Raw genomic sequence first — 23647 nt, 5'->3', positions numbered from 1 at the left:
TCGCGTGTAGCCTCGCGACGACAACTGCAACAACAACACTAGCTCAATTTCAGTTACTCCGATAGTCTATTAATTAATATAGCTGTTTCGTAGTCCACATTTACAGTACAGTACTTCTAACAGCACCAACTAGGCGATCAACCGCACTGCAGGGTTCTCGCGATCACCGCAGCCGGCAATGACATTACACGCGGTCAATAACATCTCCGCGAACAGGTGTGTGTATGTGTCAGTGCCAGTAGGTGTACCAGTTACTGTGCTATTCGCGAAACGCTTCCTGGGTTGACCTTTTGCCAAGTTCCTTTTCATGCAAAATCGTTGCGTGGCGCCCATGCAAATCTATTCCATTCAACATTGTTGACTCAAGTTTTGACCATAATATTGATGCGTAAATATTCGTGGAAGTGGAAGTGAATCGACCGAAACAGCATCCGAACGTCACTGACGTTCATCAGTCGTCAGACACTCGGCTGGATATGAGTCGCAGTTCTTTTCCTGCGATTGAACGCAGTCTATCAAATGTGATCAACAGCACCGTACAAAACAGGCGCCAACGTGGGTGCCATGAATGGAGTTTCGTAATAGGAGAACCGGTCTTTTTCTTTCATTCAAACGAAAAGCGGAAGATCGATGTCATAGCGCTGTGATCAATCAGTAGACACCTGAGTGCATCCTTCGATCGTTGTGGTTGATCCAGTTTCATCGTCTCGTGGTTTTTTGTTTGAAACACCGCTGCATGAGACCGTCCCATTAAAAACCTGTGGGTGTTTTGTCTGGCACTGCTGAGAGAGTATGTTCCAGTTCTAATCTTGAAAGATTTTCGTGTCAGTTGGATCGTAACTATAGCCCTGTAAACGTTCTGTACAAGTAGAATCACCTGCGCGAAGTCTGTCGACATAGAAGGCCAAGTTCCGTTGCGGAATATAGTACCAAGGCTTTGCTTTGCTTGGTTGAAACTATCAGAAAAAACATGCCAGTCAGGAATTAGTTATTAGGTTCTTTACTGACACAGTTAACCTCACTTTTCTTGACAGTTCACCAGTACTGTTTACATGAAAAATTTGTGGATAACTAGATTCGCTCGAAGTGAATCACAAAGATTTTTTCTAAGTCCATGTAAACAGTACAAGCGAACTGTCAAAAATGAACGTTCATTTATGACTTCAGCGTAGTCTTCAATAATAAAGGTTCATTGTGAAATTTTGACTTCATCATCACCAAAGTGCCCGAATTAGCAGGGTAAACTTCCGTTCTTGCCAAAATACCATACTATTTCAAGGGATCAACACAGATTGGCTCCATTGGCACGTTCCTCATGGTATTCGAAGATTTGCGTCTTCGGGGTGGGATGGTTGACGAAAATGGTAAGGGAGATGAAAAATGACAACGCATAACAATACAATACACAGCCTGAATCCTTCACTTTCGAAGAAATAATAAACCCTTCTGATAAAGCCTATAGCCCTTTACCAGACTGGGCTTTTTTGTGGGAGACGAAACACTGCGACCAGCATTTAGATCTATTGCGGTACCAGACTGGGCTCCGTTACGAAATTGGATTACTGCAGGGCAGTTATATCTCAGATAATTTAAAGTTCCGTAATCATAATCACAATGACTGCGCGAGTAATACTAAGATCGATGAACAGTAGCCATGTGATAATTGATTTTTCAATATTCAATCAGTACCTTAACTGGATTGCTGTGATTGTATTTAGAAAAAAAGCAACAATTTTTTCACATTTACGAACTCATATCCCGCATTTTTTTTTGCTTGATAGCAAGTTTACAAGCTACGGTAATGGTTGGCACGTTCGGATGCAGCTCAAGAGCGAATCTTGTACTTTATTCAATTAATCGATGCTGGTAAAACTGGTTCTGAACCAACGAAGTCAGCCTAGTCTACCCAAATCGTTCGTCAATTCATTTCTAATAATACCGGAATGACCAATAAAAGGTAGATTTCAAAAGCAGAATTCTTCGATTTGAATTCAACAATCCGTAGCTACTTGCAATTTCGAATCTGCCAAACTAAATGCTTTTAGACGGACCAGACTGGCAGAGCACACATAAATTTTTTTACTGCCAATCCCTTGTTGAAATGCCGATTACACACAACACAAAATCACAAAAACTTCCTCCTTGAATACAGTACAGTTTCTACTAAGCGCGTCGAATTGCTCTATCTCATTTCATGACAGTAGACACCAGAACCGGCTTGCCTTGTTAGTAAACAACTGTCATTGTATCAAACTACGTATTCTTCAAGTTGTCGTTGCGTGCAGTCAGAGAGGAATTCCTAGCGCGAAGAACACATTGATGGTTTTGAAAGGATAACTATGCGTGAGTGTAACGAATCAAGCAAATAAGGGCGTTCACACCCAAATCCGGACATACAAAAAAATGTTACAAAATAGTGCCTCCAAGTTCTTTATTGTATTTCATTAATTCATATCGTATATACTGCCGCTATACGCACCATTGTCCCATGTACATAGGGAATACCATAGAATATGTGGCAGATATGCATATAACGGCAGTGTAATTGTTATACATATCAAATCTTTGTATTACTTTATACGGATTCGGTTCCATAAGCTGTTGAGGTTAAGGTTTCCCTTCACAATCGACCAGCATGTTTCGATCGGACGTCGATCGGGGCAGTGAGGTACATTACAAGTCTTAGTAACATAAACAGTATGATTCTGTTCATACCATGGAATCGTGTACTTAGCGTAATGGCAGTTGGCTAAATTTGGCCAGACCAGTGCATGATTTTTTTAGAAAAGGTAACCCTAGTAACAATTGAGGTTTTATAGTAGTTTTACAGCCACTCATAAAACTTAGATTGCACGTGTAGCCTGTTATAAAACTTCAATTGTTACTTGGGAATAATCGTTTTTGAGACACTTCTGCGTATAAATTTCGTTTATGGCACTTATTGTCACAAATGTCTGAAATTTCTGCCCACAATAGCATGCCATACAAGGAATCAGGAATCAGTAGCGTCTGGCTCAAATGACATCCCCATGTTGATCGGAGATTTGTGCCTTGCCAAGAATCGTCTTTCAATCATTTCCTGAAGGGAAGGATTGGGGAAGTGGTAAGGAAAATAACGACACAGGACAATTAAAACAGAGCATTTTGCACCCCCGGAGGAATCAAACTTCCAACCCCCCGAGGGGTTTAGAATTTTTATTCAAGTAGTGAGCGGATATATCAACACTCCCGAGGAGATATTGAGATAACAGAACGACAACACCCCCGAAGAGATATTGTCATTCAAATACGGCTAAAACTATAGCTCTTTACCACACTGGGTTAGGAACAATAGCATATCCTTCAGTTTCAGCTATCTGTACATAGGATTCACAAAGATCACATGAATAATACTCAGCGCGCTGAATAGTAGCCATGTGATAAATGAGTTTGCAATATCCAGCCAGTGCCCTGACTAGAATACTGCAGTTGTGCTTAAAAAAATGCAACACCTTCTTTGACATTTTCGAACTTCTTTGTTTGAACCAAAGTTTGCAAGCTACGCCAATGCACAGTGGTCCAAAATGTAAATTAAGCAGGAATTTTAATTTTTTGCTAAAATTAAATAACCTAGCCTTATAATATGTTTGGCAAAATTGTTGTACTTTGTAAGGCCCTTCTTTTTGTTTAAACAGATGCTAGGGTGGTTCTAATTTTAGCAATATTCAAACTTGAACTTTTTAACGGTTCAACATAGCGCTTTACTGTCTTCGATGAAGTTGTGGAGCAACACATATTAGACAAATTTGCTGAAGACATGCAAGCTCTAACTTTTATACTTTCCATTGCACGAGAAATCCACATGTAAGCTTTAGGGTGTTTCATAAAAGACGGTTTTATTTCTATAACTTTTGTTGTTTTTATTTTATGCTAAAGTACCCTTTTGACAATTTGAAGGTTATTTTAAGGCGCATAATTTCCTTTAAAACACCAATTACTAAACTCTTTTCGTTTTAACGTTATGAGAGCTTTTATTTAAAAATATAACTTTTTCAAATAGCATTATCTTCGATAAGGGCACATTAAATACTGTTGCTGACATATGAAGTGGCATGATTTGCAGTATAGATCACCAAAAAATGGCAAATACGATATTTTTTTGTCTTGCAACATTTACTCAATAAATAGTTTATTTTTAGTAAAAAGTATATATAACTTTCTAACGAGAGAAGCTAGAGGTTCGGTATATTAAGACAAATTGTTCTTCTTCAGAATATCTGAAAGTATTTCTAAAGTGATTTTAATGAAAAATCAAAACTGCAAAAGTTATGCAAAGAAAACCTTTTTTTTAACAAACGCTCTAATTTTTTGGACGAATTTCTTACAAAATGAAAAATACACGACATAGAGGTTCAGGGTCTTCGACAAAGTTTTTTAAAATTTTATTTTCTTCAATTTTCTGGAAGACAGCGAAACTTTATCTCGACCCATTAAAAAGTTTATTTCCTGATTTTAATAAATTTAGAACCACCCTACCCACTATTTAAAATAATAGAAAAGTATTGTAAAGTACAATATTTTATCATGAAAACGAAACTATATTTTTTTTTATTTTGTCTACCGTGAAAGTAATTTTAACATATTACAAAGACTCAATTCATGAAAAACCAATTTTTTGATATAACTTTTTCAGTTTTTTTTTCAACTTACCCTTCTGATATTTTTCGAAGTTTTTGAAGACGAACATTTTCTTCTAACACATCAAAACTCTAGCTTTTATCGTTCAAAAGATACAAGCACTTAATATATTAAAAATAGATTATTTTAACTGAATTTTATGAAATATAAAAATATATCGTTTTGGCCATTTTTTGCTCAATTATAACTGTACTAATAACCTTCTTTAAAGTTGAAAAAGAATTACCGTTTGTTTGCCCCAATGAGTTATATTGTTACTCCAAAAAAAACCCTTTTTAGGCGAAAATGTGCTCATAACTTTTCAACGAAAATAGTTAGATATGTGAAGCATTGAAACAAATTTTTCACCTTAATACAATCTTAAAGTTGTCTGAAGACTACTTCTGTTTTGAATCAATACCGCAAAAGTTATTTGAATAAAATAGTTTTTTCTAAGAAACACCCTAACCTTCGATTTTAAATTTGTTGTGAAATGAAAAGTATGACAGATAGAGCTTACATGTCTTCAACACACTTTTGCGAAATTTGTCGTTCTACAACTTCGCTGAAGGTCGTTTGGTTCTAGCTGGAATGATTAAAAAGTTAATTTTTTGATCTTGGTAAAATTAGAACCACCCTGACTGTTGTTTTAACAAAACCTGTTTTAATCCACCTAGAGGTGCAATTGTCCCTTTCTCATTTCTCCAAACTATGATTTAATAGCTGGTTCGTACAATAAAACATTATGGAAATGTCATTCATTCTTATTACACTTGGTAAGTATATATAAGATCACCTTTTTGCATTCATCGCGGTATCGGTTTGAATCGGAGTTTTCTATGTGATCGCACTCCACAACCCGTAACTCCGGAGCCGGAAGTCGGATGGAGATGGAATTTAATATCAGTTTCCGGGGACGCAACACCTTTCATTTGAGACTAAGTTGATCAAATCGATCTAGCCATTTTCGAGAAACCAATTTAACCGTTATTCTGAATTTGGATGCTTCCGGATCCGCCGATGGTGGCCAGTGTGGCCAAAGAGACTTTGAATGACTGTTGGTGACCTAGATCTACAAATTCAACAGTTGTGTTTAAATTTTGGAAAAAATTTCACCTTTTTACATTCATCGCAGAATTCGTTAGAATCGGGATTTGCTGCGTGATCGTATGTATGACCCTGTAATTCAGGAACCAGAACTCGGATCCACACAAAATTCAACAGCAGCTGATGGACCTTTCATTTAAAATCAAGTTTGTCAAAATCGGTTTAGAAAATTCCGGGAAACCGATGTGGACAAATCAACAAATTTTGTTTTGTAACCATATTCTTCAACTCGTAATCCGGAACAAGATGTCGGTTGAAAATGAAATTCAATAGCAACCTATGGGAATATTATACCTTTCATTTGAATCTTAGCTTGTAAAAATCGGTTCAGCCATCTCCGAGAAATCGATGTGGACATTTTGTTAACAAATCCGCACATACACACATACATACATACATACACACAGATATTTTGCGATCTCGGCGAACTGAGTCGAATGTTATATGAGACTCGGCCCTCCGGGCCTCGGTTAGTAAGTCGGTTTTTGGAGCAATTGCATAACTTTTCTATATGAGAAAGGCAAAAGAATAGTATTTAATTAGCTTAATCAGCATGAGTTCAATGTTATCTTCATGTGATTATATTTTGAAATGTTGGTGGAATGGGTTTGAAAGTGGAGGGAATGGGGGGTTAGTAGAGTGGGAGTGTAGGATGCGTCAGAAATCCTTCATCTTATTTCGGTATACGGGGTGGATGAAGGAAATGCGGGCGTGAGGGTGGTCCAAGGGGAGGGGAGTGATGAAGCAAGGCGGAGAGGGGAGGGGAGGGGCGGCGACGCCATACTCAACTGCATATTTTGCCTTCCATTTGAGACTTGGTTTGAGAAAATCGGTTCAGTCATCACCGAAGAACCGATGTGACTTTAATTGTGGAATATGCCCGGAATTCCGAACTTCCGGAATCGTCGATAGTGGACAATATATTCAAAGAATGTTTGATTGGCAATCAGTGATCTAGATCTGCGATTAGAAGTAATTTGGTGACTATTTCAATAGTTTTTAGCCTATGAGGTATTACGATTGCACCGATTTATATGGGAAAATCCAGTGTATCCTTACTAACACCCCCGTAACTCCGGAAGCAAGAGTCAGAACCGAATGAAATTCAGCAGCAGTCAATGGCATTACTGTATCTTTCATTTGAAATCAAGTGTGTAAAAATCGGTAGAGAATTTCGTTGTGGAATGGGTGTGATATTAGCTTAGAAACTTGGCGGGTTCCCCGGGGGCGTCATGATCCGTATTAGGTGGCTAATGTGGTCAAAGCTGCTTTGATTGATCATTAGTGATCCAGACCCGCAAACTAGAGTAATTTTACATCTATTTTAATATGTTTTACATCATTTGAACATCATGCTGGTACCAGTTTATATGGGAATTTGCTGTGTGACCGCACTCTTCAACCCGTAACTCCGGAACCGGAAGTCGGATCAACTAAGCTTATGTGAGCGTTATACCTTTCAGATGAAACTAAGTTTGCGAAAATCGGTTCAGCCATCTCTGAGAAAATTGTGTTTAAATGACACACATACATACACACACATACATACACACACAGACATTTGCCGATCTCGACAAACTGAATCGAATGGTGTATGACACTCGGCCCTCCGGGCCCCGGTTAAAAAGTCGATTTTTACAGTGATTGCATAGCCTTTCTTTATATGAGAAAGGCAAAAAGAAGGGGCTCACAAAATACGAAAACTTCTCCAAAGACTTAATGAGGCTAAGTTGTTTAGTTTTAGAAAAATGTCAAAATTCCTGCTAAATTTGCATTCTGGACCACAGTACAGTGTTGAATCCAATCCAATTCCCATCAACATTGCAAATCATCGCGTGTACATTAGACTGCCCAGAAAAATAATGAATTTTTGAAAACTCAATCGGCCCACCCCTGATTCGATTCCTAGTCCTACCAGGAGTTCTTGCACCAAATTTGAAGCCAATCGGACAAGTCTACCTACAGGACCAACGTGCCTGAAATTTGTATGAGATTTTTCGACAATTTACATGGAGAAAATCCACTAACTCGCATTTTCACCACTAGGTGGCACTGTATGCATCGTATTATCACTATAAGTGAAAATAAGAAAGATAATTTAATTGTCTGCAACTTTGTTGAAGACTGCTGGTCAATTTGGCTTTGTTAAAAGAAGGTATTAAAATTTTAACGAAGTGATGTCTGAGTCAGTTTTCCATGGGGCCTAGCAGTGCAAGGTTGTGTATCAGTACTCGATTCCCACGAACTATACATTTTTGTGAAATAATTGTTAAGTTTAGCTCAATAGTATGTTCAGAAGAATTATACCACATAATATGAGTTATGCATTGGTTGGAAAATTTTAGTTCCACCTGTAACCGCATAGAGGGCGCCAACCCTAAGTTTTCATAGAAGAGAGATAGAATATCGAGATGTTCAGGAGAATTATTGCAAAATGATTGTTCTACAACTTTGTGGAAGACACCTAATCTCCATTTCTTTTCGTTAAAAAGTTAGTATTGGCGCCCTCTATGCGGCACAATGTGGAACTAAAATTGTCTAACCAAAACATGACTCCTATTATTTACTACAATTCTTCTGAACTTACTATTGAGCTAAATCTAACGGTTATTTCACAAAAATGATTAGTTCGTGCAAATCGAGTACTGATGCACAACCATGCACTGCTAGGCCCCATGGAAAACTGACTCAGACATCACTTCGCTAAAAGTTTAATAACTTCTTTTAACAAAGCCGGATTGACTATCAATCTTCGACAAAGTTGTAGACAATTAAATTATCTTTCTTATTTTCATTTACAGTGATAATACGATGTGAACAGTGCCACCTAGCGGCGAAAATGTGAGCTAGTGGCTTTTCTCCATGTAAAGGGCGAACACGAAATTATTGCGACACCGAAAATGTCATGCCAATTTTCTTATAATGTTTAAAATCAAAACAAATTTTAGCGTAGTTTTATACATATATTTACTTCAAAAAATCAAAAGAAAAGTTAATCGATGGAGCCTTGAGTGTAAAATTGAACGCATTTTCGCTTGATGCCCTCCATCAAAGTCTTTACAGTGTCATCCGGTACCAGTTTCTCAGTTTTTTTCTATTTTCTTAACATGTCCTTCTCGTCTTTGACTGTCTTCTTGCTCTTCCGAAGTTCCCGCTTCATCATTGCCCAGTACTGCTCCACCGGGCGCAGCTCCAGACAGTTTGGCGGATTCATGTCCTTTGGAACAAAATGGACAGAATTGGCCTCATACCACTCCAGGACACTTGTAGAATAGTGGCATGATGCCAAATCTGGCCAAAATAGCGGAGCTTCGTCGTGCTGCTGCAAGAACGGCAAAAGGCGCTTCTCGAGGCCCTCAGATTTGTAGATCTCGCCATTTACTGTGCCCTTTGTCACGAAAGGCTCACTCCTCAGTCCGCAAGAGCAGATGGCCTGCCAAATGAGATATTTGGAGGCGAACTTCGACATTTTCTTCTTCTTAAATTTGTCGTCCACATAGAACTTGCTCTTGCCAGTGAAAAACTCCAACCCCGGAATTTGCTTAAAATCGGCTTTTATATACGTTTTGTCGTCCATCACACAGCAGCCATATTTTGTCAGCATCTTCTCGTAGAGCTTCCGTGCCCGAGTTTTAGCCGTCGATTGTTGCCGCTCATCGCGGTTTGGGAAGTTCTGTACCTTGTATGTATGTAGTCCAGCTCTCTTCTTTGCATTCTGGACGTAGCTCTGCGACATGTCGATCTTTTTAGCCAAATCACGGCTTAAGTCGTTGGGATTTGCTTTAATCATCCGCTTCACCTTTCCCTCCGTCTTTTTGTTCTCCGGCCCCGGTTTTCTACCAGCTCCTTTGCCGTGGTCCAACGTCAACCGCTCCTGGAACCGCTTCAACGCTCTGGAGACGGTTGAATGGTGAATGTTCAAAATTTTTCCCAAATGCCGGTGCGACAGCTCAGGAAATTCCAGGTGTTTGGAAAGAATTTGTTCTCTCGACTCGCGTTGGTTCACCTTCATTTTCGTTGAATCGAAAAACACGACTTCGAGTTTGACAGCATGTAAACAATACACATCAATGAGAAAGTGTGCAAAATTTGGTTGATTTTTACCCAATGGTAAAAAAGTTATGCCCTGTTGAATGTGTCGCAATAATTTCGTGTTTGCCCTTTAAATAGTCGAAAAATCTCATACAAACTTCAGACTCGTTGGTCCGGTAGCTAGACTTGTCCGATTTGCTTCAAATTTGGAACAAGTACTCCTGGACTAGAACTCGACTCAGGGGTGGATCGATAGGGGTCTTTTTTTCCTGTCACTCTAGTGTACATGATTCGAACCTATCGCATTTCCGTTCTTGTACACAGGGTTGCCACTCTTTTTCAAAGAAAACCTGGCAGCACAGCTAAAATGTCTGGCAAAATCGGTCACTCGACAGCGACTTCAAAAACATCGAAATTTGACCTCGATTTTAGTGTTCACAGAACGTGTATCAGGCAATTTTTCGAGAAAATAGGATAATGAGCCCACTTTCGCCATGGTTCAATTATCAACCTACCCATTTGAAGCCGTTGGTTAGAGCAGCTTCTGCGGTCTTTGCTCACGCTTTGAGTCAAATGGTAGGGTAATAGGGGCACTGAATTCGAGTTTTCGTTGCGCTCAAACACGTGCTTTTCGCCGTTTTCAGAGCTGCCGTGTACGCATTCCATCGATTGTAGACCGAGTAATTCATGAATTAGTGAGACATTCTCCCTGATAGGGTGAAAATAAGCACTATACCTTATATCCAAAATTTTCAAAATGTATACTATCGTTTTAGTTACATGACAATTTTTGTGTAACAGCTTCTATAATTTTAAAATCTAACAGAAGGAGTCTTTTTATCCGGACAATACAGTCAGCATGTTGCACGTTTGGCATGTGAGCGACGACTGATATAAAACGAACACGCGGGACCTGCATAAATGAAGACTTTTGTTTCAATAGATCCAATCTGTAAATTGTGTCTTTTTACTTTCTCTTCTGTGAATTACTCGGTCGATTTTACGTTTGCGTTTCAACTCTTTGAATAATAAGCAAATTGAAACCACCATCTTTCGATATGTACTGAATAATGTGTTTAAAATTTTCTAGTGATGCCGTAATTAACGAAAGAGAAAGAAAACATAGAGGGGCTCTCATTTTCAGATAGGACCTAATGGAAAAAGTTATTTTTTTGAAAGAATTTCTGAAAATCCGTTTTGCTTTATTTAAAGTAGCTCGTACATTTTGCGAAATTTAATGCAAAACACGTGCACATATTTCGTTCAAAAATATTTGCGATTTTGTTCAGTACAACAAAAGTTATTCGCATAAAAAAACTGGGAAACAATCTCAGCAGAAATTTTTGAAACGGTACCCCAGTATTGAAACGTTGGAAGTATTCTACTTCAAAACAATTATTTTTCATTCTAGAAGTGCGAGATAATATCGCAAATATCCGATTGGTATTCTCGCGGGGCTTATTGTATATTAAGACGACATCAGAATGTACGTACAGATATTCTTGAAATGGGTCTTTGGTTGTACAGTAAAGCTATCACCTTTCGTCTCCAGTGCCAAAAATAATAATTTTTGAATAATACCAAAAATATCACTAAATTAATGCAGATAAGTTTCTTGCTTCAAAGCACTGCCGGTCAGTGAAAGATGAATGGAAAACCTTTGCAGTCAAACGAGAGACTACAGAAATTTTGATTTTCAACCTCCATAATCGGCACATTTGTTATCAAAAGTGGTAATAAAAATTACACTGTGAATAAATAGCGTACATAGATAGGGCTTGGCTATGCGATACCGACGAGAATGTATCGATAACGCTTTGGTATAAAATGGTACTTCAGTACATGAACAATCGTTCATACATAACATAGGCCAAGGTTAAACCATCCCCCAGGCTGCATTTATTCTAGAAAGTACTATAGTTGGTCACGGCACCGAACTGCTAATGATCGTGTTTTTCAATTTTGTAGAAACATACTGTATCATATGATAAAAACATTTTTAGCACCTTGCTTGGGGGGCCGACAGCGTCAATTGCATTTTTCGGCACTCACCGGTCAACCTGCTATCTCCAAAGGGTTCATACTGTTTGCTCGCTGATAACACTTCTCGGGCTGGAAGTTGTTTTGAGCAAGGTAGTGATTACGATCGGAGTGGAAAATTTTCGGAACATGGGCATAATTTTGGATTCTTTTAACAAAGCTTGATTATCTGCCATTACCTGATAGCGATTAGGTGTCATTCAATAAACCAAATGTGTTCATTCCATTATGTAATTCGCATAGTGGGCAGGTACGTGACCCGAGGCATAAAATCCAAGACTTCCTTTAATTTGTTTGTGTTTTTTCTGTATACAGCTCGTATCAGTATGTCATTGCAATTATTGCCAAACACACAGAAACCTTGTCGTTTGCGCTTGACCATGCGGCCAAGGGGAATTTAGACGCGTCTAAAAATATATAAATATATATGAGGTGATATACTCTGCTTCAACCAATAAGCTTCTTAGATAATGCTTAGCTAATATTATTTTTATATTGCGTCGCGAGCACATGTGCATTGTTACCAATACGCAACTGATTCACCACAATCTGGACTTTATCAATGGAATTAAAAATGCTGACCTATCGCAAGAATTAGTTGTTTATGCGATTGTCAGTCCTAGTCAGTAGTCGGTTTTTGAATGTCTGGGGCTGGAGCGGATGTGTTTTAAACGACTATCATTATACTCAACTCAGCTGACTTTTTTTTTAAATAATGCGTTATAAATTTCGACTTCAATAACATCTTTGAACTAGGAAAGTTCAAATAAATACTTACAACATCCACGAAAACCATCCAAACTAAACAAAACTAATAGTATTTTGACTCACCGTATCGCACTACTCGGGAACATCCATCAGGCAACACCACCCGGTGATCACTGTTACTAGTTTATAAGGGTATTTCACCTTCCATCGATAAATTTTTTTTCTAAACTATTTCCCCATCTCCTTTCCTCCTTTCAGTTTGGACAGCAGCAGCGCCCCCAAACAGGACAACCCAAAGACACCACGAGCAGCAGTGCCAACACCGGACAAACAGTCTACTCCAAAGCCACTCGACAGCAGTAGCAAAGACACCGTGGACAGTTCCTTTGACCCAGCTCCGTTGGTTTTGACCCGTACCGAATCGCTGACAGCTCCGTACACTGCGAACAGTAGCGCCACTATCAACAACATCGGCACTACTAGCATGCGTCGCCATAGCAGCACCAGTAACCTGCATCGCAGCTCGTGCGGTGATGAGTTTACTCGTTCGCTACAGATGCCGCACCTTCGCAGAACCAACACCCCGCGGGACACCGGTCGGCAGTACTTTATCCGTGCGCGCACCGAAAACGACGATCTGCTGTCAAATTTGCTGAGCCTGCGGGAGATGCTGCTTAATCAGAACGTTCACGGTTGAAACAGGAAGCATTTGTCAAACGTGTTTTTTCTTCTTTGTTACTCGTGACTACATATGTTACGCGTGTGGAGCAATTCGTCATATTTGACCAAGTACCGCGTTTGCTCGTACTACTCTCCGTATCGTGGGGTTCTAGAAAGTTACGTTTTTAGCTATCTTTGTAAGAACTTAGGACCCGTTTTTAACTGTTTTGTTGAGATATTTTGCTACCCTATTTTTACGCGAGGTGAGACAAAATAAAAACATAGAAACCGCCTACTCTGCTAAGTAACGCTAAACAGATACAAGTTGGGTTTTTTTCATGTGTACTATTATTGTTAGGCCGAAGGTTAGAGGAACCGGAGATTGGCCTACTAGTCAGTTAAGAGAGCTCACGATGCACCGAATTTTACTATTTATTATTTATTATTTTTATCTGACACAATTTTCTCGGTTAGCGTTCGTGTTGGACTCCTGTTGCCTGCACTAGTAAGGCCATGACGGAAATGTGCAGTTTCAGAGAGAAGCCAGATAAAAAACAGCAATATAAGAACTAGTAATTTTGTTACAGATAAAACAGATCAGAACAATCAAACTCATAATTAAACAGACAGACATCCAAAACAACACAAACAAACGAAGACAAATACTAGTAGCGGAGGAAGAATAATAGAAACCAAAAGACTGATTGTGTCCACAAATTAAATTAATTTGCATGCAAAAGGGGTGAGGAGCTAGTTTGAGAGAGTCGGACGGGACAGAAACAGGATCTAACAAAAGATGAACAACATCAGGTAGTCTCCCTTACTAATTTTATATATGTGAAAAACAAGCAAAACATAGCGCTAGATGTCGAATTTAAGAAATCAAATTTAATTGTATATAAAGTACCTAATTGTTTTAGTCAAAACATTGATTTTGCTCAGCGTAGGTGTACCCGTAATGAAAGAATAAATAAAAACCACGTCGACTGAAACATGAAACACTAAAAGAGATTGGAACAAAATGTAACGTCGTCGAAAGTAATGATCAAATCTTGATCGTGATAATATATTACCTAAGTGTCAAACTGAAAACCATGTAATCGAAATGATTAACCAACCCATGGAGTTACGATTAAAACGAGAAACCGCTGGGAGAGAAATGCTTATTATATGTAGCACATTTGCCTGGTTGTCTCCGCAGTCTGAAAGAAGATCTACTACTACATGCTTCTATATAGAACTACTAAACTGAACACTGTGATGTACTACTCACAGTTTCGAGTTATATTTGCCTAGTGATAGGTTGTTAGGAGAGTTCTTTTTTTCCGGCGTGAAAAAATAACAACTCCCTTTCCACGATCCTAGTTTGTAATGAGTAACCTTGCGGCGACCCCTTGGTGGGGCACCAAATTATTGACGCAAAACCGAACTGGTTAGTTTGTTGTACATAGTAAGTTTACATTCGTTTTTTTTATGAATATTATATCTAATCTACGATGTAACAAGCAGAAAATAACTGAAACATACAAGAATGACAATGATCTGCCGGCGATTTTCCTGGGAAATAACAGAAGCACACAAACTACGGTCCAATATTCACTCTGGGCGTTGTGTTTATTACGCTGCTAGTATTTCAAGCAGAGAGATATATTTTTCGAAGATATTTAATTATTGCATAACATATGTGTCTATTATCTAGTGGTTAGCCTATAGCTTTTATGAAAACAAAACAGTGAAACAAATAAACTATTTTCTAGGAAAACTGTCCACTTTTTAGTTAATCCATATCACATGATTTCGACATATCTTTGTTGTGAAATACATTGGTTTGTTGGTTCGTCTTCATACGTAACATTGAGGCAAACACTAATGTTACGAAATTAATTTAAACCTGCGACGAGAATCGCGAATAGAGGTTTTCTGTTCATTTTATCTTTCGCCTCGCATAGTCGTTCATATCGCCTCATATATCTTTAGGCTGCCTTTGACGTTCATTGTTTTCATTATTCATTGTATCCGTAAGTCCCGGCCCAGATTTCAACCAACCTCCGCACGTTGTACTGTTGCCTTCTCATGGAGGGAGCGCATGGTTAATTTCGATTTACCATCCACCTGATGACCTCCATCAAGTTCATGTTGCTCGGTGCGGAGAAAGGAACAAGCTGCTTGAAATATTTCACCGATTCAGCTTTAAAGCAACTGAACGAAAAGTCTACCTTCAGGCGTTTGCTATCGGTGTACATACTAAGCAGAAACTCGTCAGATTACTAGATTAATAGATGTCGTAGTAATTCAGTGCAGACAGTTTGTTCAACTTGAAAGTCCAAACATTTATTCGGGTGGCGGCTAAAATATGCGTGGAAAACTTGGAAAACAATAACTAGATTCACACGGAACGGGAGGGAGTACACCAACCGTGATCTTAGTGTGCAAAAAAATTTACAAATTGAGAATATTTTCGCTGCATATAGGTATATGAATAAAACATGCGATTTCTGTTCCGAACTCATCAAAGTTTAATCAATATTTTTATCAACTATTTTTGAATGGACACCTTTGTGAAGCCGCTTGGAATCTAGTTTTAACGAAATGGGATGTAAAAATCTAGATTGAAGAGACTATTTTTACTGTATTTTTGGATTTAAAGCGCGTTTCGGCTGCTCTTTTTTAAATATGCTCATATATTTTCAACGCCATAACACCTTCTTTTAGTCACTATCGCGGCTAATTGAGTCCACCAATTGACCTACGTCGACTGGTGACTGCTCCTTTCATCTTCGGTTCAAGTTTCATTATCGTCCAAGATTTTTCTTTTGGGCGGAACTAGTAACAATTTTGCGGATTTAGCTAGTTTGAGATGAAATGACTCCGATGGTTTTGTACAATCGTAGCACGCAGCCCGTGCACAAGGATAGGGTTTTGAGGGCTCAGACTAATCTCACGAGGATTTAGAATAATTACCTTTAATCATATCTTAACAGGAAATAATACTGCGAGCCGTTTGAAACATAAAACGTCATTTGAGTTCAAACAACCTAGAAACAAGCCATTGATGAAATCGAGGGATAAATATTCAGAGAGTTGCTGGAAAGGGATGTGAGTCAAACTGGTCGATATCTCCAGATCTGTTCTTGTTTCTACAAGTTGCGATACTAGCAATAATTGTGAGTAGACACAGAAAAGGTCGATCAGCGAAATTTCACTGCCGATGATATCTCCGTCGGAGTGGTTGAGAGCTATATGGTACGCGAAAACAGGCATCGATATCAAGAGAAATACCGCCACCGAGGGATTCTCAGCACCAGCTGAGAAACGAGTCGCACCAAGAAGGATTAGAAAAGTAGCAATGGAGAAAACATGAACGATTGTCACAAAATAAAAAGAGCAGGAGCACAATCCATCCTGAAGTAATACCTAACGATGGAACCGGAGGATGAGGATTAGGGTAAACAAGAGGTTTAGGTTTGGTCGGCATAGCTGGAAAATGTCATGGTTATGACCAGTCATCTGGTGACTGGTCGCATGTTTGCTCGTGACATGTACAAGTTGCGGATTCTTGCGACATGTGACACAAGCGCGTGTACTATGACACGATACATTTTCCCCGTGACATGTCATAAAATTTGTACATGTTTCAAAACAAAACTGGTTTGTCAAGCGGCTGTACATTTACTGAACTGTGACATGTATGTTCGTTTGCGAACGGTCGCGACAATAGAAAAACAGGTTTGCTTGTTATGTGACATGTCGACAATGAACCGGTATTGAAAATGGGTAAATTATTGGATACCGTACTTTGGCGGATAATTGGAAATATAGAAAATGAGATAATTGTATTTCTTTCAACATTTCACAAATAAATATTGTTTGTTATTGCGGTTTAGAGGTGTTGAAAATCAATAGTTTTAGACATTTTAAACGCACACTAGGCAGTAAATGCGTCAAAATCGAAAAAAATTCAACTTTTCACAGATAAACATGGTTTGTTATTGCGAGTTAAGAGGTGTTGAAAATCAATAGTTTTAGACATTTTAAACGCACACTGGGAAGTAAATGCGTCAAAATCGAAAATTTTTCAACTTTTCACAGATAAACATTGTTTGTTATTGCGAGTTAAGAGGTGTTGAAAATCAATAGTTTTAGACATTTTAAACGCACACTGGGAAGTAAATGCATCGAAATCGAAAAAATTTCAACTTTTCGCAGATAAACATTGTTTGTTATTACGAGTTGTTTACTATTATTACCTGCAACCGTCGGCGCGGCGGCGCTGGGCACACCTCTAATTTTAAACGTATTTTTAAATTTCCATTTTGTCGAAATTACTTCCCGTTGTGCATTTCAAATGTTCAAAACTTTTGATTTTCAAGTCCTAATAACTCGGAAAAACAAGCAACATTCATCTGTAAAATGTGAATTTTGCGATTTTGACGCATTTACTTCCCCATGTGCGTTTAAAATGTTCAAAACTAGTGATTTTCATATCCTAGTACAGTAGGATTCCGTTTTTGGCAACAATTTTATTTTTTGCTGTTGCCAAAACCGGAACCGTGCCAAAAATTGAACCTTATTCTTAAAGTTTGGATTTTCAATTTACGACTTCAAAAATGTTTCAAGGCCTTTTAACCATGTGTGAAATGAAATTAGATGAAAGGAAAAAATAAGAAAATTCAATTTTATTCATATGTTTATCAAATTCAGTCTTCGCACAGTGATCACCTTCCATAAAAAAGTCGGTCAAAACCTCAAAAGGGATCCGAATTTGATAAAAACTTCACATTGGGGTAATTTTACGTCGCTGAATTCATGTTTGGTGTTAATTTATTATTTCTTTTTACCCGAAAATTTTGGCACCTATGGAGGTTTGCAAAATCAACATTTACGAATATAAAGTGCACTATATCTGAAAATGCATTTTCAAAAAGACATTGTAAACTATTTGGGAGCTATCAGTTTTGTATTCCTAAATACGGGCTTTCGATATGTATTGCAAATTTAGTGCCAAGTTTTGTAGTGACGTTGTATTATGCGGTGTAGCGCATTCATCTGCATTCGACTATAAAAATTGATTCCGTCTAACACTAGTTACACTGCTACCACTTGTATTATACATAAACAATACATTTCTATACTTATTGTTATCATTAAATACGACACATATAGTGTAAAACATAGTTAAGGACATTTTACATGCGAGCCACAACATAGCTGCTGCGCCACACACACCCCTCTCCCCTGCCTAACCATGTATCTGACATGAGCAAATATAAAAATACGTTTTTCAACACACTAACCTTGCTGGTGTGCCACGAAACTGCTACTTAAGGAAGCTAGAATATTTTCCTATACAATCAATCCGAGTTTTTGACGGAATGCCATCTGTAGCTGCTATTTTGTGCGAAAATATCGCCCCTCTTCACTTGGGGTTTCTTTTCGAAACACTTCTCGTTTTCATTGCACTTTTTCAAATGCACTTTTTTCACACACCACTGCAAAAACACTCGCGAAACTTTAATCGTTTACTAACAAAACTTCAAATTTTCTGCCAATGTGCAGATGACCAAAGGAAAATGTTCGGAAACTCTCATTTGTGCGTTTGAATTTTCACTTCAGATTTCAGTTTTTCCTAATGTAAACAAGCGAGTCGGTGCCTAGCAACGTGGCTTCCGCATATCTTCACCTTAACCTTTAAATGCATAACGCTTTTTTAAAACAACATTGCGAAAAACATCACAAAATTATCACAGTAAAGTATTGAAACTGTAAGACAATTTTAACAAAATTAAAAAAAAATGATTTGGGCTTTTGAGGATTAATATGACTCCCATGTTTGGAAATAAAGTCAAATGCAATGTCAATTGATACAAAAAATATCTATTGCACATTTTTAAGATTTATTATGTACAACAAGAATGTTGACAAAAACGGAACCCATTTGTTGCCAAAATCGGAGTGTGCCAAAATGGGAGCATGCCAACAACGGAACGTGCCAAAACGGAATCTTACTGTAACTCGAAAAACAAAAAAAAAATAGCGAAAGGTTGAAAAATTTTCCATTTTGACGCATTTACTTACTAATGTGTGTTTAAAAAGTCCAAAACTATCGTTTTTCAACTTCACGTAACTAGCAATAACAAAAAAAAATTGTGTGAAAGTAGATTTTTTTCCATTATGACGCATTTACTTTCAAGTGTGCGTTTAAAATTTCTAAAACTATTGATTTTCAAATCCTCGTAACTCGCAATAACAAACAATATTTATCTGTGACAAGTTGTAAAATTTTCGATTTTGGCGCATTTATTTCCCAGTGTGCGTTTAAAATGTCTAAAACAGTTGATTTTCAAATCCTCGTAACTCGCAATAACAAACAATATTTATCTGTGAAAAGTTGAAAATTTTTCGATTTTGACGCATTTACTTTCAAGTGTACGTTTAAAATGTCTAAAACTATTGATTTTCTACTCCTCGTAACTCGCAATAACAAGCAATATTTATCTGTGAAAAGTTGTAAAATTTTCGATTTTGGCGCATTTATTTCCCAGTGTGCGTTTAAAATGTCTAAAACAGTTGATTTTCAACTCCTCGTAGCTTGCACCAACGAACAATATTTACCTGTGAAAAGATGAAAAATTTTCAATTTTGACGCATTTACTTCCCCTTGTGCGTTTAAAATGTCTAAAACTATTGATTTTCAACTCCTCGAAGCTTGCAATAACGAACAATATTTATCTGTGAAAAGCTGAAAAATTTTCAATTTTGACGCATTTACTTCCCAGTGTGCGTTTAAAATGTCTAAAACTATTGATTTTCAACTCCTCGAAGCTTGCAATAACGAACAATATTTATCTGTGAAAAGCTGAAAAATTTTCAATTTTGACGCATTTACTTCCCAGTGTGCGTTTAAAATGTCTGAAACTATTGATTTTTAACTCCTCGTAACTCGCTACATTTACTATCAAAAAGTTGAAAAAGTTCAAAATAATTCAATTTATATAGCGTCTACCATTCCGTTTATCTGCCACTGCACGGTACTTAAACGATCAAGAATAAGATACAGGTCAAACAAGCAAACCATAACAAAATGTTCATCTTTGTACTGGTTCGTAAACTGTGTGACTGGTATCGCCTTACGCGCGACAGGTAAATTATCCTCATGACCAGCCTCAAGACCGATGACGCATTTAAATTCCATGACATGTCACGAGACCAACCATCGAGGCTTGGAAGCTAACCTGTTTGAGACATGAGACATTTTCAGCAGAGCGTGAATGTACGGGTGGCTTGACATGTCGCGAAAAATGTACACAGGTTCCAACTATGTTGGTCGGTAAGCTTAACTACTACAAACCACTGCAGTAAGAGCCCGATACTACCACAAGCTAGCAGGCAGCGATGTCTGTTGAAGATTCCTTCTCGATAACAGACATTGACTCAATTTGTTTATCTGAATCGATTGGTATGCAAGACTCAGCCCTCCACGGCTCGGAAATAACCTTCACAGTTTAAGAATTTCTGTACCTTTCTTTTACAAGAAACGTAAAAAAAATCAAAACCCTGCCTTCCCTTGAGGATTTTCCGCGCACGGGCCTGATAGCACGTCTTTGCTGTTGTAGCAGTTGACTAGATTTCGCCAACACGTAACTTGAGTGTTAATGAAACGTAAAATCCGTTTATTGAAGCACTCCCTTTTAAATGCTTCCAAATTCATAGCCTAATCCGTCACAAAAAGCCGGTTTTCTTGCTGAAGGAACAGGTCCCTCGCCAAGTCATTTTTTCCGTGAACCACGAAAATAAACTTGCATCTTCTAGGCACCTTGCAGTGAGCAGGAGCCTTGTATAGTTTGAACCCCGATATGCTTGAAATTCCTATAGACTTCATCGTCGATGAAGACACATCCATCGAGTCAGTACCTCGTCGTATAGTTTTTTCGCCAAACCATAATCCCAGGTATTGAGATCAGGTTTGATTTTTCGAATGACCTTCTACCACAGTTGATGAGAATGGATAGCAGTATTGAAAGATTCCTTGTACTGTTTTATAACTCGAGCCAGAATACATTCAGGATAATCTAACATTATTGCCAGTTCCCGAGTCGACGCTGAAGGTTTTTCGAGTAACTGTTCACAGTTCCGCCTATATAAAGAATAACTCGGCACCATGTTGGTTAAAAACTGTGAAATAAATAGACCGAGCACAAGTGTTTACACAAATAAAAGGCTTTTTTTTTTTTTCATACGTTTATTTGACACGGCATTTGCAATAGCTTTTTACGCCAGTTTCTTTTTTTACATAGCACGTTACAAAAATCCTTAAGACTAATTTTAACTATACTAGTACTTTGTCTAAAACTAACACTGAAATCACTTTATTGTTTGCTTTTTTCCTTACATTGTTGTATTTCATACTGATCTAGTATTTTCGGGTGTATTTATTTACTTTTTTTTCTGTTATTGTCTAAATTTAAAAACTAAATATTCTAGGTTCCTTTAATTGGTGAATGATTAGCCTTGGATGAGAGTATGAGGAGATGAATTTAATTAAATTTTGACAGACGCTGTTTTTAGAAAATGATAGATAAGTTCCATGTATAGAGGATCGCGATACGCCAGGATGTCTCTAACAGGAACATGGATTGGTCTTCCTCGGACTTGTAAAGAATCTACTAATTGTGATCTGGCTTCACGATATTCAGTGCAGGACCAAACAACATGCTCAATGTCATGGTAACCTTCTCCACAAGCACAATGATTACCCTCAGCGAGCCCAATACGACGGAGATGCGCATCTAAAGTATAATGATTGGACATGAGCCTAGACATCACACGGATGAAGTCCCGACTTACATCCAATCCTTTGAACCATGCCTTCGTTGATACTTTAGGGGTAATTGAGTGTAGCCATCGTCCCATATCTCCATTGTCCCAAGATGTTTGCCAACTAGCAAGTGTCCTCTGTCGAGAAGCGCTATAAAATTCATTGTAAGCGATGGGTCTTTCATATATTTCACCATCTAGTGCACCAATCTTGGCTAAATTATCAGCTTTCTCATTGCCCGCAATAGAGCAATGGGCGGGGAGCCACACTAGGGTAAATTTATAACATTTTCTTGTCAGGTTACTCAGAGATTCTCGTATCTTCCCCAAAAAGAATGGATCGTGATTATCAATCCTCTTTGAGCGTAGAGCTGCAATTGTGCTGAGACTATCAGTGAGGATAAAGTAATGGTTCGGGGGTAAAGTATTAATTATTTGCAAACTATAGTGAACTGCTGCTAGTTCCGCTATATAAACAGAGGCGGGTTCTGCAAGTTTGAGAGAAATTGAAAAATTATTGTTGAAAATACCGAAACCAGTGGCCTCACTGATTCGTGACCCATCAGTGTAAAACATTTTAAGGCAGTCTATGTGTTGATATTTACTTGTGAATATTTTAGGGATCTCCCGCGAGCGTAGATGATCCGGAATTCCACGAATCTCTGCTTGCATGGACGTGTCGAAGAATAAAGTGGATTCAGGAATATCTAGTATATTGACGTATGTGGGAACATACCTAGCAGGCGTTATTTCTTGTGACATGTGATTGAAATACACTGTCATGAATCTGGTTTGGGGTTGAAGCTCGACAAGTCTTTCAAAATTTTCAATTACCAGTGGGTTCATAACCTCACATCGAATAAGTAAACGAGAAGAAAGATCCCAGAATCGGTCTTTTAAAGGAAGAACTCCCGCTAGTACTTCAAGACTCATCGTATGGGTCGACTGCATGCAACCTAAGGCAATTCGTAAACAGCGATACTGTATCCGTTCCAGTTTAATAATGTGAGTGTTCGCAGCTGAACGGAAACAGATGCACCCATATTCCATTACTGAAAGTATTGTTGTTTGATACAATCTTATCATGTCACTTGGATGAGAACCCCACCATGATCCAGTTATTGTTCGCAGAAAATTTATCCTTTGTTGGCATTTCGTTATTAGATACCTAATGTGGCCTCCCCATGTGCCTTTAGAATCGAACCAAATTCCAAGGTATTTAAAAGTCAGGACTTGGGCTATCGTTCTACCAACCAACTGAAGCTGAAGCTGAGCTGGATCACGCTTCCTTGAAAAAACAACCAACTCTGTTTTCTCCGTAGAGAAATCGATGCCTAAATTCAAAGCCCAACTTGATAAATTATCCAAACTATCTTGCAGTGGTTGTTGTAAATTTAAGGCTTTTGGTCCTGTAACAGAAACCACGCCATCATCTGCAAGTTGTCTTAGAGTGCATGGGCTGACAATACAATTATCAATATCATTCACGTAAAAATTGTAGAGAAGGGGGCTTAAACAAGAACCTTGTGGGAGGCCCATGTAACTTATTCTGAATGTTGCCAAATCGCCATATGAAAAATGCATGTGCTTTTCTGACAATAAGTTGTATAAATAATTATTTAATATTGGT

General features: G+C 38.1%; 1 protein-coding gene across 4 annotated transcripts in view; it reads left to right on the top strand.

The window, feature by feature from the left end:
• LOC131685389 (protein phosphatase 1 regulatory subunit 3C) overlaps positions 1-14653 on the top strand; it is a 151387-nt gene extending 136734 nt beyond the window's left edge. For all 4 annotated transcript variants that reach the window (XM_058969090.1, XM_058969088.1, XM_058969089.1 and 1 more), the window contains one exon: positions 12802-14653. In XM_058969090.1, the coding sequence (XP_058825073.1) occupies positions 12802-13240 (439 nt within the window). In that variant the 3' untranslated portion in view covers positions 13241-14653. The remainder of the gene's footprint in view (positions 1-12801) is intronic.
• The last annotated feature ends 8994 nt before the right edge of the window (positions 14654-23647 follow it).

Source organism: Topomyia yanbarensis, chromosome 2, assembly GCF_030247195.1.
Source record: "Topomyia yanbarensis strain Yona2022 chromosome 2, ASM3024719v1, whole genome shotgun sequence".
Taxonomy (NCBI): Eukaryota; Metazoa; Arthropoda; class Insecta; order Diptera; family Culicidae; genus Topomyia; species Topomyia yanbarensis.
The sequence above is the reverse complement of the archived record's forward strand: the minus strand, read 5'-3'. Positions and strand labels throughout refer to the sequence as shown.